We start from the raw sequence: 19772 nt of genomic DNA, 5'->3' as shown, positions 1-19772 counted from the left end.
AGATAGATGATAGATAGCTAGATAGATAGATGATAGATAGATAGATAGATAGATAGATAGATAGATAGATAGATAGATAGATGATGATAGATAGATGATAGATAGATGATAGATAGATAGATAGATAGATAGATAGATAGATAGATAGATAGATGATAGATAGATGATAGATGATGATAGATTAGATAGATAGATAGATATAGATAGATAGATAGATAGATAGATAGATAGATAGATAGATGATAGATAGATAGATAGATATAGATAGATAGATAGATGATAGATAGATATAGATAGATAGATAGATAGATAGATAGATAGATGATAGATGATAGATAGATAGATAGATAGATAGATAGATGATAGATGATAGATAGATAGATAGATGATAGATAGATAGATGATAGATAGATAGATAGATAGATAGATAGATAGATAGATAGATAGATAGATAGATAGATAATAGATAGATCCAGAGATAGAAAGAGAGGGAAACATCCATGTGAGAGAGACACGTTGATTGGTTGCCTCCTACAAACGTGAGGGATTGAGCCTACTACCCGGCACTTGCCCCTGACCAGAATTGAACCAGAGACCCTTCAGTCTGCAGGCCAATGCTCTAACCACTGAATAAAACCAGCCAGGGCCCAAAACCATTTATTGAGGAGACTGTGTTTACTCCATTGTATGCTCTTGTCCTTTTGTCAAATATTAATTGAGCATAATGGCTTATATCGATTTCTGGGTTCTCTGTTCTGTCCCATTGATCTATATGCCTGTTCTTATGCCAGAAAAAAAAGCTGTTTTGATTATAGTGGCTTTGTAGCATAACTTGACATCTGGTATTGTGATCTCTCCAACTTTGTTTTTCTCTCTCAAGATTGCTGCAGCTATTCAGTGTCTCTTTTGGTTCCATATAAATTTTTGGAGTATTTGTTCTAAATTTGTGAAATATGCCCTTGGTATTTTAATAAGGATTGCATTAGATTTATAGATTGGCTTGGATATTATGAACATTTTAATGATGTTAATTCTACCAATCCATGCACATGGTTTATTCTTCCACTTGTTTATATCTTCCTCTGTCTCTCTTTGCAAAGTCATGTGGCTTTCTGAGTACATGTCTTTTACCTCCTTGGTTAAATTTATTCCTAAGTATCTTAATTTTTTTGTTGCAATGGTAAATGGGATTGTTTATTAGTTTCTCTTTCTGAGAGTTCATTATTGGCGTATAAAAAATGCCATTGAGCTTGGCTGGGCATGGCTTAGCAGTTGAGCACTGACCTAGAATCACGGTTCAATTCCCAGTCAGGGCACATACAGAGTTGCAGGCTCGATCCCCAGTCAGGGGCATGTAGGAGGCAGCCAATCAATGAAGAGTCTCTCATTACTGATGGTTCTCTCTCTCAAATCAATAAATATATATATATATTTAAAATTGCCAGTGATTTTTGGGTGGTAACTTTGTATCCTGCTAATATTGGCAAATTCAATTCTTAAATCTAGTAGATTTTAGCAGACTCTTTTGGGTTTTCTACATACAATATCATGTCATCTATGATAATGAGAGTTTTACTTCTTCCTTTCCAATTTGGATGCCTTTTATTCCTTCTATGTTGAATAAGAGTAGTGAAAGCAGACATCCCTGTCTTGTTCCTGTCTTTAGGGGAAATGCTTTTAGTTTTTGCCCACTGAGTATGATGTTGGCTGCAGGTTTGTCATATATGGTCTTTATTATGTTGAGGTATGATCACTTTACTCCCATTTTGCTGAAAGTTTTTATCAAAAATGAGTGTTAGATTTTGTTGAATGCTTTTTCTGCATCTATTGATATGATCATGTGATTTTTGTCTTTCAGTTTTTTATGTGATGTATCTCGCTTATTGACTTGCAAATATTGTACCAGCTTTGCACTCCTGGAATAAATCCCATTTGGTCATGATATATGATCTTTATAATATATTGCTGTGTCCAATTTGCTAATATTTTGTTGAGGATTTTAGCATCTATGTTCATCAGGGATGTTGCTCTGTAATTCTCTTTCTTTGTAATGTCTTTATTTTGTTTTGCAATTAGTCTAATGCTGGCCTCTTTGAAAAAGCTTGGAAATGTTCCTTCTTGTATTTTTTGGAATATTTTGAGGAGGATAGGTGTTAACTCTTCTTTGAATATATGGTAAAACTCCCCTGTGAAGTTGTTTGTGCCAGGCCTTTGTTTGCTGGAATTTTTTTTTTTTTATTACTGCTTCACTTTCTTCAGTTATTGACCTATTCAGGTTTTCTAATTATTCCTGATTCAGTTTTAAAAGATTTTAATTTTTCTAGGAATTTATCTATTTCATCTAGGTTGTCCAGTTTGGTGGCATATAGTAGTTCATAGTATTTTCTTACAATCCTTTGTGTTTCTGTGGTGTTAATTGTTTCTTCACCTCTTTCATTTCTGATTCTATTTATTTGGGTCCTCTCTTTCTTGATGAGTCTAGCTAAAGCTTCATCAATCTTGTTTATCTTTTCAAAGAACCATCTCTTGGTTTCATTGATCTCTTGTGTTGTTTTTTTAGTCTCTATCTTATTTGTTTCCACTCTGATCTTTATTATCTCCTTCCTTGTACTTACTCTGGGCTTTTATTGTTCTCTTTATAATTTTTTAAGTTGTAGGGTAATATAGTTTATTATTAATTTTTATTATTTTTTCAAGGTAGGCATGTAGTGCTATGAACTTCCCTCTCGGGCTGCTTTTGCTGTGTTCCATAGATTCAGGGTTGTTATGTGTTATTTTCATTTGTTGCCAGGAAGTTTTTTATTTCTTCCTTGATCTCACTGGTAACCCATTCATTGTTTAATAGCATGCTATTTAGCCTCCATGCGTTTGAATGTTTTTGAGTTTTTTTATTGTAGTTGATTTCTAGTTTCATGCCATTGTGATTCAAGAAGATGCTTGATGTGATTTCAATCTTCTTGAATTTGCAGACTTATTTTGTTTCCTAAGAGGTAGTCTATCTTTGAGGTAGTCTATCCCATGAGCACTTGATAAGAATGTGTATTCTGCAGCTTTCAGGTGAAATGCTCTGTAAATATCAATTAAATCCATTTGATCTAGTGTGTCATTTAGGGTTGCTGTTTCCTCGTTGATTTTTTGTCTAGAATATCTATCCAGTGATGTCAGTGGGATGTTAAAATCCTTACTATGATTGTATCGCTGTGATCTCTCAAAGTCCTCCAGAAGATTTTTAATATATGTAGGTGCTCCTATATTGGGTGCATATGTGTTTACTTGGGTTATATCCTCTTATTGTATCAATGCCTTTAGCATTATGAAGTGGCCTTCATTGTCTCCTGTTATGGCCTTCATTTTGAAGTCTGTTTTGTCAGATATAAGTATTGCTACCTCAGCCTTTTTTTAATTTTCACTTGCATGGAAAGTTTTTTGCCATCCCTTCACTCTCATTCTGAGTGAGGCTTTTGTTCTGAGGTGGGTCTCTTGTAGACATCATATATAGGTCATGTTTTCTTATCCATTCATCTACCCTATGTCTTTTGATTGGAGCATTTAATCTATTTACATTTAAGGGTATTATTGCTAGGTACTTATCTATTGCCATTTTATTTTATTTTTTATATTTTATTATTTTATTATTTTATTTTATATTTTATATTATTTTATATTTTATTTTATTCTTTTTTTCCTCCCCTTTTAACCCTACTGATCCTCTCCACCCCACATACACCCCACCCCCAGGCCGTTCCCACACCAATGTCCACATCCATGGGCCATACCCATAAACATACAAGTTCCCTGATTAATCTCTCCCCATCCACACTCCCCTCTCAACCTTCCCTCTGAGATCCCTCAGTTTGTTCCAAGCTTCTATGTTATTGGATCCACTTTGTTCATCAGTATATTTTGTTTATTATATTCCACATATAAGCGAGATCATTTGGTACTTGTCCTTCTCCAACTGGCTCATTTCACTTAGCATAATACTCTCTAGTTCCCTCCATGCTGTGCCAAAGGCCAAAAGTCCTTCCTCTTCACAGCAGCATAGTACTCCATGGTGTAAATGTGCCACAGCTTTTTATCCACTCATCTACTTATGGGCACTTGGGTTGTTTCCAAATCTTTGCTATTGTGAATTACTCTGCTGTGAACATAGGGGTGCTTAAGTTCTTTGCGATTGGTGTTTGGGGTTCTGTAGGATATATTCTTAGAAGTGGGATCACTTGGTCAAATGGCAGGTAAATTTTTAATCTTTTGAGGAAACTCCATACTGCTTTCCGTAGTGGCTTCACCAGTCTGTGTTCCCAACAGCAGTGTACTAGGGTTCCCTTTTCTTCACACCCTCGCCAGCACTTGTAGTTCCTTGACTTGTTGATGGTAGCCATTCTGACAAGTGTGAAGTGGTACCTCATTGTGGTTTTAATTTGCATCTCTATGATGATTAGTGACATTGAGCATTTTTTCATATGTCTCTTAGCCATTTGTATGTCCTCTTTGGAGAAGTGTCTATTTAGAACCACTGCCCATTTTTTAATTGGATTGTTTGTCTTCCTTTCATTAAGTTGTATAAGTTCCTTATATGTTTTGGATATTAACCTTTTATCCAATGTGTCATTGGCAAATATGTTCTCCCATACAGTGGGATCCTTTTCATTGTGTTGATGGTTTCCTTTGCTGTGCAGCAGCTTTTTATTTTGATGCAGTCCCATTTGTTTATTTTCTCCTTAGTTTCTCTTGCCCTAGGAGATCTATCAGCAAGCATATTGCTCTGAGAGATGTCTGAGATTTTACTGCCTATGTTTTCCTCCAGCATTTTTATGGTTTCATGCCTTACATTTAAGTCTTTTATCCACTTTGAGTTTATTTTTGTGTATGGTGTAAGTTGGTGGTCCAGTTTCATTTTTTTGCATGTATCTGTCCAACTTTTTCAACACCATTTATTGAAGAGACTGTCTTTACTCCATTGTATGTTGTTGCCTCCTTTGTCAAATATTAATTGACCATAATGGCATGGGTCAATTTCTGGGTTCTCTGTTCTGTTCCATTGATCAGTATGTCTGTTCTGTGCCAGTACCAGGCTCTTTTGATTACAGTGGCTTTGTAGTATAACTTGATATCTGAATTATGATCCCTTCAACTTTGTTCTTCTTTCTCAAGATTGCCATGGTTACTCGGGGTGTTTTTTGGTTCCATATAAATTTTTGAAGTGTTTTTTCTAGATCTGTGAAAAATGCTGTTGGTATTTTAATAGGGATTGCGTTGAATTTATAGATTGCTTTGGGTAATATGGACATTTTAATGATGTTAATTCTTCCAATCCATGAACAGGGTATATTTTCCATTTGTTTATATCTTCATCTATTTCTTTTTTCAGTATCCTATAGTTTTCTGAGTAAAGGTCTTTGACATCTTTGGTTAGGTTTATTCCTAGGTATCTTATTTTTTTAGTTGCAATGGTAAATGGGATTTTTTAAAATTTTCTCTTTCTGAGAGTTCATTATTGGTGTATAAAAATGCCATTGATTTCTGGGTATTAATTTTATATCCTGCTATCTTTCTGAATTCATTTATTAAATCTATTAGTTTTCTGGTGGAGTCTTTAGGATTCTTTATGTACAATATCATGTCATCTGCAAATAATGACAGTTTTGTTTCCTCCTTTCCAATTTGGATGCTTTTTATGTTTTCTTCTTGTCTAATCGCTTTGGCTAGGACTTCCAGTACTGTGCTGAATAAGAGTGGAGAAAGTGGACACCCCTGTCTTGTTCCTGTTCTTAGGGGAAATGGTTTTAGTTTTTGCCCATTGAGTTTGATGTTGGCTGTAGGTTTGTCATATGTGGCTTTTATTATGTTGAGATATGATCCCTCTTTCCCCACTTTGATGAGAGTTTTTATGAAAAATGGGTGTTGGATTTTATTGAATGCTTTTTCTGCATCTATTGATAAGATCATGTGATTTTTGTCTTTCAATTTGTTTATGTGATGTATCACATTTATTGATTTGCTAATATTGTACCAGTCTTGCATCCCTGGAATAAATTCCACTTGGTATGGTGTATGATCTTTTTAATATATTGCTGTATCTGATTTGCTAACATTTTGTTGAGGATTTTAGCGTCTATGTTCATCAGGGATATTGGCCTGTAATTTTCTTTCTTTTTAGTATCTTTATCTGGTTTTGGAATTAGGCTAATGCTGGCCTCATAAAAAGAGTTTGGAATTGTTCCTTCCTCTTGGATTTTTTGAAATAGTTTGAGGAGGAAAGGTGTTAATTCTTCTTTGAATGTTTTGTAAAACTCCCTCGTGAAGCTCTCTGGGCCAGGGCTTTTGTGTCCCGGGAGCCCTTTGATGACTGCTTCAACTTCGTCAGCAGTTATCCTCCTATTTAGACTTTCTGACTCTTCCGATTGAGTTTTGGAAGGTTGTATTTTTCTAGGAATTCATCCGTTTCATCCAGGTTGTCCAGCTTGGTGGCATATAGTTGTTCATAGTATTTTCTTAGAATCTTTGTATTTCTGTTGGGTGAGTTGTTATTTCACCTCTTTTGTCTCTGATTTTGTTTATTTGGGTCCTCTCTCTTTGTTTCTTGATGAGTCTGGTTAAAGGTTCATCAATCTTGTTTATCTTTTCAAAGAACCAGCTCTTGGCTTCATTGATCTTTTGTATTGTTTTTTTTAGTCTCTATGTCATTTATTTCTGCTCTAATATTTATTATTTCTTTCCTTTACTTACTCTGGGCTTTTCTTGTTGTTCCCTTTCTAAGTTTTTGAGTTGTAGGGTTGAAGAGTCTATTAGAAGTTTTTCTTGTTTTTTCAGGTAGGCTTGTAGTGCTATCAACTTTTCTCTCAGGACTGCTTGAATTGTGTCCCATAAATTTGTTGTGTGCTCATTTTCATTTGTTTCCAGGAAAGTTTTTATTTCTTTCTTGATCTCTTTGGTAACCCATTAATTGTTTAAAAACATGCTTTTTAGTCTCCATGTGTCTAAATGTTTTTTAGTGTTTTTATTGTAGTTGATTTCTAGTTTCATGCCATTGTGATCCGAGAAGATGCTTGATATGATTTCAGTCTTCTTAAACTTATAGAGACTTGTTTTGTGTCCTAACATGTGGTCTATCTTTGAGAATGTCCCATGTGTACTTGAGAAAAATGTATATTCTGCAGCTTTGGGGTAGACTGTTCTGTAATTGTCAATTAAATCCATCTGGTCTAGTGTGTCATTTAGGGTAGCTGTTTCCTTGTTGATTTTTTGTCTGGAAGACTTATCCAGTAAAGTCAGTGGGGTGTTAAAGTCCCTGAGTATGACTGTATTGCTGTTGATCTCTCCCTTAAAGTCCTCTAGAAGTTTTTTTTATAAATGTAGGTGCTTCTATATTGGGTGCATATATGTTCATCAGGGTTATATCCTCTTGCTGGATTGATCCCTTTAGTATTATGTAATGACCTTTCTTGTCTCTTGTTATGGTCTTCATTTTGAAGTCTATTTTGTTTGATATGAGTAGTGTTTCACCAGCTTTTTTTTTCATTTCCATTTGCATGGAAATTTTTTTTTCATCCCTTCACTCTTATCCTGTATGCGTCTTTTGTTCTGAGGTGGGTCTCTTGTAGACAGCATATAGTTGGGTCATGTTTTCTTATCCTTTCAGCCACCCTATATCTCTTTAATGGAGCATTTAATCCATTTACATTTAAGGTTATTATTGAAAGATACTTATGTACTGACATTTTGTTTCTCTATAGCTGTTTCTCATTCTTTTTATTTCTACTTCTAATAATAGCAGTCCCTTTAACATTGCCTGTAATGCTGGTTTTGTAGCGATAAACTCTTTTAACCTTTTTTTGTCTTGGAAGCTCTTTATTTCACCATCCAGCTTGGTTGACAATCTTGCTGGATAGAATAGTCTTGGTTTCAGATCCTTCTTTTGCATTACCTTGAATACTTCATGCCATTTCCTTCTGGCCTGTAGAGTTTCTGATGAGAAGTCAGATGACAGCCTTATGGGAGCTTCTTTGTAGATAACAGTTTGCTTTTCTCTAGCTTCCTTTAATATTCTCTCTTTGTCTTGGATTTTTGACATTTTAATTATATGTCTGGGAGTGGACCTCTTTGGATTCTTCTTACTTGGGACTCTCTGTGCCTCCAGAACCTGTGTGCCTATTTCCTTGACCAGGTTAGGGAAGTTTTCTGCCATTATTTCATCAAATAGGTTCTCCAACCCCTGCTTACTTTCAACCTCCTCTGGCACTCCTGTAATATGAATGCTGTTACATTTTATGCTGTCCCACAGCTCCCTTAGACTGTTCTCCTGTCTTTTAATTGTTTTTTGTTTTGGGGTCTCTGATTGAGTGATTTTTTCTACCCTGTCTTCTAATACACTGATTTGATACTCAGCTTCTTCTAATCTGCTGTTCATTCCCTCTAATGTAGTCTTTATTTCTGCTATGTCGTTCTTCATTTCTGACTGGTCATTTTTCATAGTTTCCAAATTTTTTTTCCATGCTGTTGAGCATCCTTACAATCAGTATTCTAAAGTCTATATCTGAGAGGTTGCTTATCTCTGATTCATTTGGCTCTTTTTCTGGAGACTTGTCTTTTTTCATTTGAGGCTTGTTTTTTGGTCTCCCCATTTTGGCTAAATGTTAGGTAGATCTGCTAGGATTCTCAGTCTTTTTGGCGGGTTCCTGGTACAGGCCAATGTCAGACGCAGTTTGTGACTGGCCCTGAGTATCCTGTTTGGGGCTATCAACAACCCCAGGCTTGAGGTTTCCACTGCTGGGCTGGATGCATTTGGACAGCTCTATTGCCATTTTAATTCTTTATGCCTATGTTCCTCTTTCTTTCCATTTCTTCTTCTTATAATAGTATTTAGCATTTCTTGCAGTGCTGGTTTGGTGGTGATAAACTCCTTTAGTTTGTGGGGGTTTTTTGTCTGCAAAACTTTTTATTTAGCTTTCAATCTTGAATGATTGCATTGTTGGGACATAGTAGTCTTGGATTTAGTCCCTTGCTTTTTGTTTCTTTGTATATTCATGCCATTCCCTTCTGGCCTAAAGTGTTTCTGTTGAGAAATCAGCTGAGTCTAATGGGTCCTCCCTTTTAAGTAAGTTTATCTCTCTCTCTTGCTGCCTTTAAGATTCTTTCTTTGTCTTTAACGTTTGCCATTTTAATTATCATGTGTCTTGGTGCGGGTGTTTTTGGGTTCATGTTGATTAGGAGTCTCTGTGTTTCCTGGACATATGTGACTTTTTTCTTCACCAGATTAGGGAAGTTTTTTATCATTATTTTTTTGAACAGTTTGTCTATTCCTTGCTCAGATTTTTTTTTCCTTCTGGTAAGCCTATGATGAAGATGTTGTTCAATTTCCTTATGCCCGAAAGCTCCCTTAAACTCTCCTCCTGCTTTAAATTTTTTTTTTCAACTGCTGCTCTGGTTGGGTATTTTTTTCTATCTTGTCTTCTAATTCACTGATAGGTCCTCAGCTTCCTCTACTCTACTTTTGATTCCTTCCAGGGTATTCTTTATTTCAGCTGTGCCATTCTTCATTTCTGATTGATTCTTATTCATGGTTTCTACCTCCTTTTTTCATGGTGTAGTTCTCACTAAGTTTCTTATAGTTCTCATTAAGTTGCATGTAATTCCCACTAAGTTGTTTAAGCACCCTTCTAACCATTACATTGAGTTCTTTTTCTTACAAGTTGCTTGCCTCCATTTTATTTAATTCCTATCTGGTGATTCTTTCTTTTCTTTCATTTGTGGGTTATTACCTGGTCTCCCAATTTTAGTGGTCCAGTAGTTCAAGTTGCAGGGTGAGGTGAGCCAAGACATTTGGGTAGATTCATGCCTCAGGGGTTGACAGGTCCCACTAGGATGCAGCATGGGTCTCATCTGGTTGAGGTGACTCTGATCTTCAGGTGGTACTGGGTTAGTCGTGTCTGGTCTCAGAGGCAGGTCCATGCATTTGGTTGGGGTCAGGTTACGGCTGTAGCAAGGTGGTGGAGCCTATCCTCTGGGGACATGAAGTCAGAGACAATGGGTCGCAGTGGCAAGTGGGTGGGGCCAGGAGCATTGGGTCCCAGTGGCAGGGCCCAGCATACCACATCAAAGTGGTGGAGCCAGGTGTCCAGGGACCTCAGGTCAGAGCATCAGGTCCATGCGTCAGGGTGCTCCATGAGTCAAGGCAGTGGGGCAGGCTGAGCACGCCAGTCATCAAGGCCTTGATTGGGCTTTGATGCACTCAGGCAAATAGTCTCCTTTAGTCTGGTAACAGAAGTTTCCAGGCCCAGTTCCCAGTTCTTTACTCAGAGGCAGACACAGTCCTTCTCCCAGAGGTGGGTTTCTTCCTTCCCCTCCCTTCTCATTCCACCCCACTCTTTTCCTTCTGAACTTAGGCCACTCCCTAAGGATTTGATCTCTCTTGCCTAGGACAATTTATTCAGTCTGGACCTTCTTCTCAGATCGTCCTATCCAAAGACAAGAGCTGAAAGAACAGAGGACTGTTAGGTTGTTCTGGGACTAGACCTCTCTTAGCAAGAATAGAGACTGCGGGCTAGTTTGGAATATAGTTATTTAACTATTGGTGTAATAGTGTGAATATAGCTTATTTAAAATTAAAGTTTCAACATGCATAGCTGCTTTGGTATTCTCCAATATAACATCATGGAGTAAGAGACCTGAATTGTCATTTGCCTGTTTTGCCATCACTCACCACAGCAGTTACACTGGATACTGAAGTGATGGGTGGCTCCCTGGTCTCTCTGCTGGACTCTCACCCCTTGAACTCTGGGTCTTACACAAAACTTGGCAAATAGTAGAAGCTTAAAAGTATTTGCCAAAAAAATGAATAAATTATTGAATGGTGCAGCCTTCACTCCCAGCAAAGATATCAGCTAAGCTTCTGGACCTTCCTAAGAGGTTATAGTCCTCATTTTTTATATTTGTGACTTCCAAAACTTTAGATTTGCCCTCACCACCAATGCAGGGGAATGCCCATTCAGCCTTTGTTGGGGGAGGTCCTCTGCCCTGTAGCACTTTGCCAAGGAGAGACAACCTATCAAGTGAGATTTCCAGAAGGCAATAAATCTTAATCCTGCTAGTTTAATGCTTCCAAGGGTTACCGTCTTGACCTCAATTTACACTATTACATCTTAAGATGTTACCCAATGCTACTATTAAAAAGTCAAATAAAAATTGTGCTCTGAAAGCAGTGCTCATTTGATTTCTTATTGTCGCATAAATAATGATGGAATTTCAGGATTTCTTGGAGGAAAACTTTGTGTGCGTATTTAAGTTCTCTGGGCCTTAGTTCTCTTATCGAAACAGTAAGAATGACAATATCAAATATGTGGCTGTTGGTGTAAAGATAAGAAATAATGCATTTTTGTCACATAACAGCACAAGGCATTCAGTAGGCACTCAATAGGGCTATTAATAATAACTCAGTAGAGTTAGGATTATGCTTCTTTGCTTTCTTTTTTGGCTGGCCTTGCCAGGAAGCTCAAAATGAATTGGTGCTCAATTACAGCACAGTCATTCTTTTGGTTGGCACAGTCGCTTTTCCTTCTAGTTCCTGTTGTTCTCCACTTGTAAATTCCTGTCATATGGGCACCTGTGCTTTGTCAATGTCATCATCCTCACCCTCAGGTAGTTATTTTATTACTCCACCTCTATGAGGAAGCAAGCGGCCTCCCATTTTCTCACACAAAACAAAGCAAAGCAAAAACAACAAATCAGCAGACATACAGACACACAAAACTCTGCAACAAACATGCACACAATGAGAATCAACACTTGGTGGCCATTGGGTGGAGGTGCACTGGGCCACCTGCTGGGCCATAAGCTTTGCTGCACAATCTCTCTTCATCCTCAAAACTTTTGCATGTGACTCAGGCTTCTCAGTTTCACCCTGTATTTAGCCTCTGGGGAATGTTTCCTTTTATGCCAGCTCAGCAATATGTTCAAGCTATTGTTTTTGTATTTGATCTAACATTCTAGTTGTTCCATAGAGGAAGGGTGTCCAGGGCATGTGAAGGTCCTCTATATAGCCTGAAGTAGAAGAGGCTTTCCAATACCCTGCCAATAAATCAGTTTTCTGTTTTAATTACCTGAAACTGCTTTTCTTTGGTTGTAGGTAAGAAGCCTGGTCAGTGGAGGGAAGACCACCCTCACCAAGGCCCTTGGGGCTCCTTCTCTTTTGGGTACTTGTCCCTTCTTACTTCCAAACTCTGCAAGCCCCCTTCAGGCCTCACAAGGCTGGACAAGGCTGGGCATACAGGGAGGCTTTCACAGGAGCAGCAGGGTGCAAGGCTGAGCCAACAGCTTCCTGCTTCATTAGGTAGGCATATATTTGGATCTCAGTGCGATTTAACCAGCTGTTCAGAGAGGAAGCCTTAGTTTGGTTTGGTTTGGTTTCATCCTGGGCAGAAGCACAGTATCTTTGGCTCATCCTCAACTTTAGCCTCTGGGCCTTGGGACGGCCTTTTCCAGGACTTGGGGCCACTCTGCTCCTGAAGGCAGATGCCTGGTCTAAGTCGAGGGTGATTTCAGGAACCAGCAATATTTCAAAAATATTTCAGGCATTGATTTTATTTGATCAAAAAATACATGAAAAATGATTGTTTATGGTTTCCATAACTTCATTAGAAAGGAAATATGTCACACACACACAAAAGGCATAATGTCAAAATAAAAATAATTGAGCCATGTCAGCTTTAGAACAAGATCAGTCTTTGGTCTATATTTGTCTAGTTTTACTTTAGACCAATGGCATCTTCATCCTGGGCTTCAGATCAAGCTTGGGAAGAACTAGTGTAATTACATGGACACAGAAGGCCCATGGTGGGGATGGACCATGGCAATACATACCTAAGGCCTTTCTCACGCCAAACTCTGCCCCTCTTCTTTCAGCCCCATCAAGGGTTCCCAATCTCCAGCCTTGTCCCATGCATCTCTGGCTGTTCTAAGTGTTGGATAAAAGGCAGGGGAGCAGGATGTCACTTAATGCCCTTGTGGCTGACCGAGACAGACAGGGGTCATCACCTCTCTGGCCATCAGCCTCCTAGTAGGACAAAGAAGATGGACCAGGTGGACTTTGCAGCCTTTCAAGAACATTGGGCTGAAGGATTCTCTCCTCAGGCTCATGGCCTGCCATTCCCAGCCCTCTGCTGGCATGGAAAACTCGATCTTCCTGTAGTTACCTTCTAATTAAAAGTGTTGTCTCAGACCTGCCAAGCCTAGAGCCCCCACAACCTCCCTGCAATAGCAGAAGCCCCTTGGTTCCTATGGGAATCTCTGGCCTCCAGAGAGGAGAAAAGTCTATACAGAGGCATCCAAGCATTTAACCACAGCTTTCCCTACCAGGATTTGGGCTGTGGACACAAACAGAAAAAACATTATCCAGAAGAATGATGGTTCTGAGAAGGCCCTGTAAGAAGCTAGCTCTTCCAGTGGCATTGAGTAGCTTCCTGTTTTGTTTCTGTGCTGACTGAGAAGAGGCATTACAAAAGAACAGAATTAAATCAAACAAAATCTTTCTTTCTTACTAGGTGCTAAACAGAGTTGAAATCCTAATTTGTGTCTACATGTGGTAGCAATAAGCTGCAGGCTCAGCTTTTCTCACAGAGAGCTTAGAATCCATCAAAAAAGATCCCCTGCCCCTCCTTGTAAGTTTTGGCCATGTCCTGAATGCACCTGACCTGGTGCCTGAGATGTTCTTGTTCAGTGGTGATGGCTCACAGTTATGGAGTGCCTCATGATTTGCAAAGCATGAAGTCTGCACAAGGGCTCTATCTATCATACACCTAAAAAACTGAGCCTCAGAGAAATGTTGTTTCATTTCTTATGGCTTTATTCTCAACTATTGTAAACAGGCTTTCTCTACTCAATGGGAAACATGATTGCTAGCAGACGCTGGTTTCTTAGTGACAGATTGTTACACCAGAGAAGGAAAAGACTTCTCTCCCTCACTTCAGAATATAACAATTTCAGGGAAAGGCTCTGGTGGACTTACCCCTGACCAACCACTGAAGTCTCCAGAATGGAGGTCACATGGTTGGACAGGCCTGAGTCCAAGAGGTCCCAGGGATCTGGCCCCAGTAAATTACATGACAGGAAAGAGTGAAAAAGTTTTTTCCCCAAAGATGCATAGCAGATAACTAGGGAGAGGATTGCCAAGCAGAAGAAAATGAAACATGTCCATGAGATGTGGAAGGCAGTGACCATCTGCTGAACTCTGCTGAGAGCCAGGCGCTCCACAAGGTGCTGGATGTGTGCTATGAATTTTTATCCCCAAAACATTTACTGTAGACATCATCATCCCCATTTTAACTGATGAGGGAACTAACAAGTTCCTTCCAGAGAGAGGAGCCAGAACCTGAGAAGCTCCTACCCCAAATCCTGTGTCAATTCCCATTTCTTCCAGTGGATGACTGTGGGTAAAGAGCAGTAATTCACTCCTTCCTTTGTAGCTATGGGATTGCTATATGATTATCAGTGCTTTCTTGAACCTGGCTGGTAAACGGCCATGCCTGTGGAGGTACTTGGAACATGGTGCTCTCTGGAGGTACCACAGTGCTGGGTGGGAGAGGGCAACCTGAGGCTTTGGGGCCTCAAGGGCAGTGGGAAGAGGGAGCTGGGTGGGCTCCTGAGCATCCCAGCCAACTTTGTCACCTTTACCCAGGTGTCTGGTATTTATCTACTTATCCACACATTCAGCAAAACTAAGTTTATTGACAGTCTACTCTGAATCCAACACTGTCTTAAGGATACAAGATAAAAATTCCCATTGCCCAAGAATCTCACAGTCACCAGGAAGGAGGGGAAAGTATGCTATGACAATATACTACTCAGTGCGGTGACAGGGCCATAGGTGTGAAAAAGCTAACCCAGTGGGCAGGCGAGGCCTCACAGAGGAAGAAACACTTGAGCTGAGTCTATAGCAATGAGTAGAAGTGCTATGATGTCTTAATTTACTTTAAAATATCCAGTATCGACAAGGTGATAGTATGTGCTGATTTGGACTGAATTCTAGTGGTCAGTCAGTAGCCCTGATCAGAAACTGATACTCCAGATTGTTAAATCAGAAAGATCTCAATGTAAATATGAAGCCCAGAACTCCAGCTTCCTTAAAACAAAGGAAACCAGAAGTTTTATTAGTCAGAATAGTGAATACTAAGAATAGCTTTGTGGTGGGGTAATTATTGGCTTCTTAATTAGCATAATGAAGGATGCAAATGGTCTTTCATTGATGAAGTTAGTGGTATTTAATATATAGGATGTTCTCCAAAATGTATGCACACACTTTGAATAATTATAAAGGCAGTGTTTATTAAAATACACTTCATTTTCAAAATTGAGCTACCAACTATTAAAGTGTGTATACATTTTGGGGGGACACCCTATATGTGAATTCAGTATACACTGGCTGCTGTATTTAAGAGGCCTTTTCTAGCAGTCAATAATTAGAGTATACAAATCTACTGTGGCCTTTGGCTTATAGTATCTTTAGCATTGTGCCCAAGGTTTGATACCTAAATAAAGGGTTGGAGGATTCTGGTTGCTGGTGACATTACAAGACTAATGGGATCCTGCTTCTCTAATATTGGTGTGTCTCTTTGGCATATCTTCTAGGGGAAATGATGATCAGATCACCTCAAAAGGCACTGGACTTCCCAAGCTCACAGAAGAGAGGTTTTATGGTTACTTGCTAAAACATGTTTGATGAAAAGATATTCACATGTAGCAGAAATTAGTCTTGAAAAATTGTTTTCATCATCACAGAATTTAGGGGCTCCCTTTACCTGCCAAAAAGATTGTGCATGACCAAATTGGTTTAGGTCAATTTACCCCAAGGAGTTCAACTAAATAGTGCAGGCAAAGAGGAGCTCTCTAGGCAGGGAGGACACTAGAGACCAAGGACAGGGGAGTTCTCAGGGACTCGTAAATAGGTGGGTTTGCCTGAGGTGAGGATATCAGGGGGACAGACGAGAATGTTTCCCTCCTCACTTCTGAGATCTACTGAGTTTGGACTTAATTCCTCACATTAATGTTGTTGAAAATATGCTCAAGGTTGACTCACCTCAGAATCACCTGAAGGCATGGGAGCCTAGATTCTGCTCTTAACAAAAACTCCCAAGCAATTTTTCACCCACTAGAGTTTAATAATATGGGGAAACCATTGCAGGGTGCTCAGCAAGGAAATGACTGGGTTGGTGGTGTAGTCTGACCCTCTGGCAGCAGGGTCGACTATGTTGGGAGAGGTCTGATGTGAGATTCAGACACTGGTCAAGATTTTGGTGACAGTCCAGATGATAGTTCTGGAAGGGGTGTGTACTGATTTAAAGAAATCTTTAGGTAGCAACCAGCCTGACTGAATGACTAATGGGCTGCAAGAAGGGCTGGGTTTAGGGAGCCAGCGGGCTTAAGATGACTGACAGAAATCTGGTGTGGAGACAGGATGTAGAGTGATAGTAGCAAGCCTCTTTGGGGCTACTGTTGGTTCTGTTCCTTTTGTCCAGATGACAGCTTACTTTCAGTTTTGTCACTCCCTAGGACTGTTTGGGTAGCTGCCCCCATTGCCCAAACCTATTTGAATTACAGAAGTCCCTCAGCAGGGTTCCTGCCGCAGACCCCGGTCCCCCAGGTCTGCCAGTCTCTGCCTGTGTCATGACTGGTGGATGAGAAATTCTAGAAAGTGTGGTTCAAATGAAAATAGCATTGTCTGATAATATTCATGTAATGAGCAATTATACCCTTTACTATCACCTGCATTTAGTTCCTTTAAAAAATAATAAAAAAACAACCCCCAAAGTGGATTATGTAGAAGAAACAAGGGTGGTTTTCCTCCAGTCACTGTTGCCTCAAATCCCTGCCAGATGGCCAAGCAGAGAGGCTCATGTTTCAGCAAATGACAGAACCTCATTAGGACCCGATTTCATGTTTTAGGTGCTGTAGGCTTTTATACAATGTGATGTTCATTTCTTAAACTTGTATGACAACATAATGAATGCATGTAAGTGAAGTGTCCAATGAAATGTAAAGCAATCAGTAAATTCTTTGTATATTTTATTTTTCATTTGTTGATTTCCAACTCACACACATCTGGCATATTTTACATCTTTGCAATAAAACATGGTTACAATAGCTTAAGGAATTTATATATCCAAAATATTTCACCATGATCTCAAGATGAAATGAGCTTGTCTTCCAGATGTTCCGTGTCCTCCTGATTCTAAGCTACAAACTCAAGATATTGCTTACAGCTTGATGATGAATAACTTAATCATTATGCTGATTCCCAGAATTTTAGAATCTCATAAATACAAACAACGATGAAGAAGGAATTCAGTGCTAAAACTTACTAGTACAGGTGAATAACAAATAAGTAATCACATATATTATAATCACAAATAACATATCAATAAATAATGATATGTTTCTGGTGCAAAGTGCCAATAGAAAGAACCCATTATCTTAATTTATCTTTTTAAATAAATGACTGCAAGTGAGTATAAATTCTGAGAAAATTACATTCCTGTAACATGCCTCATAGCCCTACCGACACAATATGTACATCTATGACAATACAGTCACCAAATATACAAAGAAAAAACATAAATAAAGTGTATATACCCCTGGGTGTATAACTTGATCAGTACAATGTATGGAAAATCATCTGATAGCCATAACTTTATATCATAAAAGATGAAGTGCTCTAGGCTAAGAATGTATCTTCAGGTGAGAATTTCACAAAAACCTAAAACAATAACTTTAGTTATTGTTATGGTTAAGTCAGACTTGTTATTAAAGAAACTAAGCTATTCAAGAACCAAAGAGAAAAACAAAACAGCAACAACAAACAACAAAGCATCAGATTCTCTTCCCCTAATATACACATACTAAGCCAGCAGATGACTCTGGAAGAAATGTCCAGGAGTTAGGGAGTCATTACTATAGAACGAATGAGTGTGACTCCTATTTATACAAAAACCCAGACCTCATCCCTAAGCCCCCTTTCTGCTGTGTCTTCAAATCATGATGGGTGGGGCTGAATTTTCTTTGTATAAAGTACCAAAAATGGCAAATAATGGCTTAGTATCCAAATGCTTTATGAGCAAATTCACTTATAAGGGATGAATTTAGATTAAAAAGTGGAGACTTTTTAGTGAAAATGTCAAAAATTACCGATTGAGCCCAAATACAACCATTTCATACGAGCTGTGTCCTTGGACAGATCTTTCTGTTTCATAGTGTGGATGCACCTGTTCCATCAAGACATCAGGATTAAAGAGCATGCAAGTTGTAACTCCACAATAAAATTAAGAAACATTTTGTTTTTTATACAAGGTTTTACTTTTACAAAAGTATCCCTTTAAATAAGATGTATCTGATGTACAAAGTATCAAACATGTTTTATTTTTTTCCTCAGCTTGAAAAGAGGCTGGAAATGGGATGCAGATTAGGTTCAAAGCTTAAACTTTGAAACGACTGGACACAACGTTCCTCAGAATTGTCAAAAGTCTCTTGTGCGTCCTACTACCTTTCCTCAATTAACCACAATATATGAAATAATTACCAAAACATTTCCTAATTCATATAATTTACATGATATAAGCTTGCTTGGTAGCAGCTGGTATTCAGTCATGAAAAAATACACAAAGTAAAACGGCTGCTGACTACAATGTACAGCTATTGCTGGATGTGATGGAATGCACAAACCGAGGTGATGGAGACGAGTTTTTCCACCAGAGATATTGCCTTTCCATGCAGCACTTGTGCTCTCAGCTTTAACTTGGCTTTTGGTTCTTCATTTGTCTTCAGTATCTGTTCTGGTGTTCATAATGCCACCGATTAAAATCTATATTAAAAGCTACAATGCTACCAGAAGCCATGCCAGTGATCAGAGTCCTGGGAAAGCAGAGACAGAATTAATAGTGACACAAATCACTGATGTGATTGCTACTTTACACTAGACATGATCATGATCTCAAAATTCAGCACATCCAATGTTCACTGAGATAGGATTAAAATACATTGTTGGCTCTCCTGAGTGAAGCTGAATCCACCCCACATACCTGAACTGCCAGAGTGATGCTTAACGCTCGATAGGACATCTTATCAGATAAGCACTTTGCAGTACGCAACTTCAATATATGTTTATCAATTTATAACTTATGTGCATGTGCTACAGGTCCAACAAATCAGGGAATTATTATATAACACAAAAATAACTGAAATTAAGGATGAAACAAGGAGGTTACTCTTGTTTTTTATCAGGACACAGAAACTTGATTAGTATCCATCTTCACTCCTCTTCGGTGACCTCTGACACGACTGTGACTTTGCCTATACTCGCTGAAAGACCCTCCTCCCACGCCTAGGGAAAGCCATTCCTGCCCTCCCCACCCCTCAAGGAGAGTCAGGTCTCTTATTCTGTCCCTGCTTCCCTCGCATACAATTATTATGATTATTTGAGCTCTTTGGGGTCAGTAATCTTATGTGTTGTACCCTGTTTAATCTACGATGGTGGCAGCAAATGTTTGCAAGCTGAATACACAATGAATGAGTAAGAATACCAGAGAGAATAGTTCAACTACTTAAGGACACACCCCTGTATATACAAGTAAATACCCAGTAAACCATTTGTGTTTATTTGTTAATATAGACTACAACATCTTAGAACAATCTAATGATAATCTGCTTAAATATTTTTCAAAAAGAGGCTGAGCTGCAAATGAAATATCCCTTTCCCAAACTAAATTAAATCACATTGTTTTTCTTGA

General features: G+C 38.6%; 1 protein-coding gene across 2 annotated transcripts in view; it reads right to left on the bottom strand.

Annotated features, from left to right (window-relative positions):
* Positions 1-17038: 17038 nt before the first annotated feature.
* The window catches only part of NBEA (neurobeachin), an 817699-nt gene continuing 814965 nt past the window's right edge, over positions 17039-19772 (bottom strand). For both annotated transcript variants that reach the window (XM_081128332.1, XM_081128333.1), the window contains one exon: positions 17039-18897. In XM_081128332.1, the coding sequence (XP_080984458.1) occupies positions 18807-18897 (91 nt within the window). In that variant the 3' untranslated portion in view covers positions 17039-18806. The remainder of the gene's footprint in view (positions 18898-19772) is intronic.

This window comes from Miniopterus schreibersii, assembly GCF_964146895.1.
Source record: "Miniopterus schreibersii genome assembly, chromosome: 2".
NCBI lineage: Eukaryota > Metazoa > Chordata > Mammalia > Chiroptera > Miniopteridae > Miniopterus > Miniopterus schreibersii.
The sequence above is the reverse complement of the archived record's forward strand: the minus strand, read 5'-3'. Positions and strand labels throughout refer to the sequence as shown.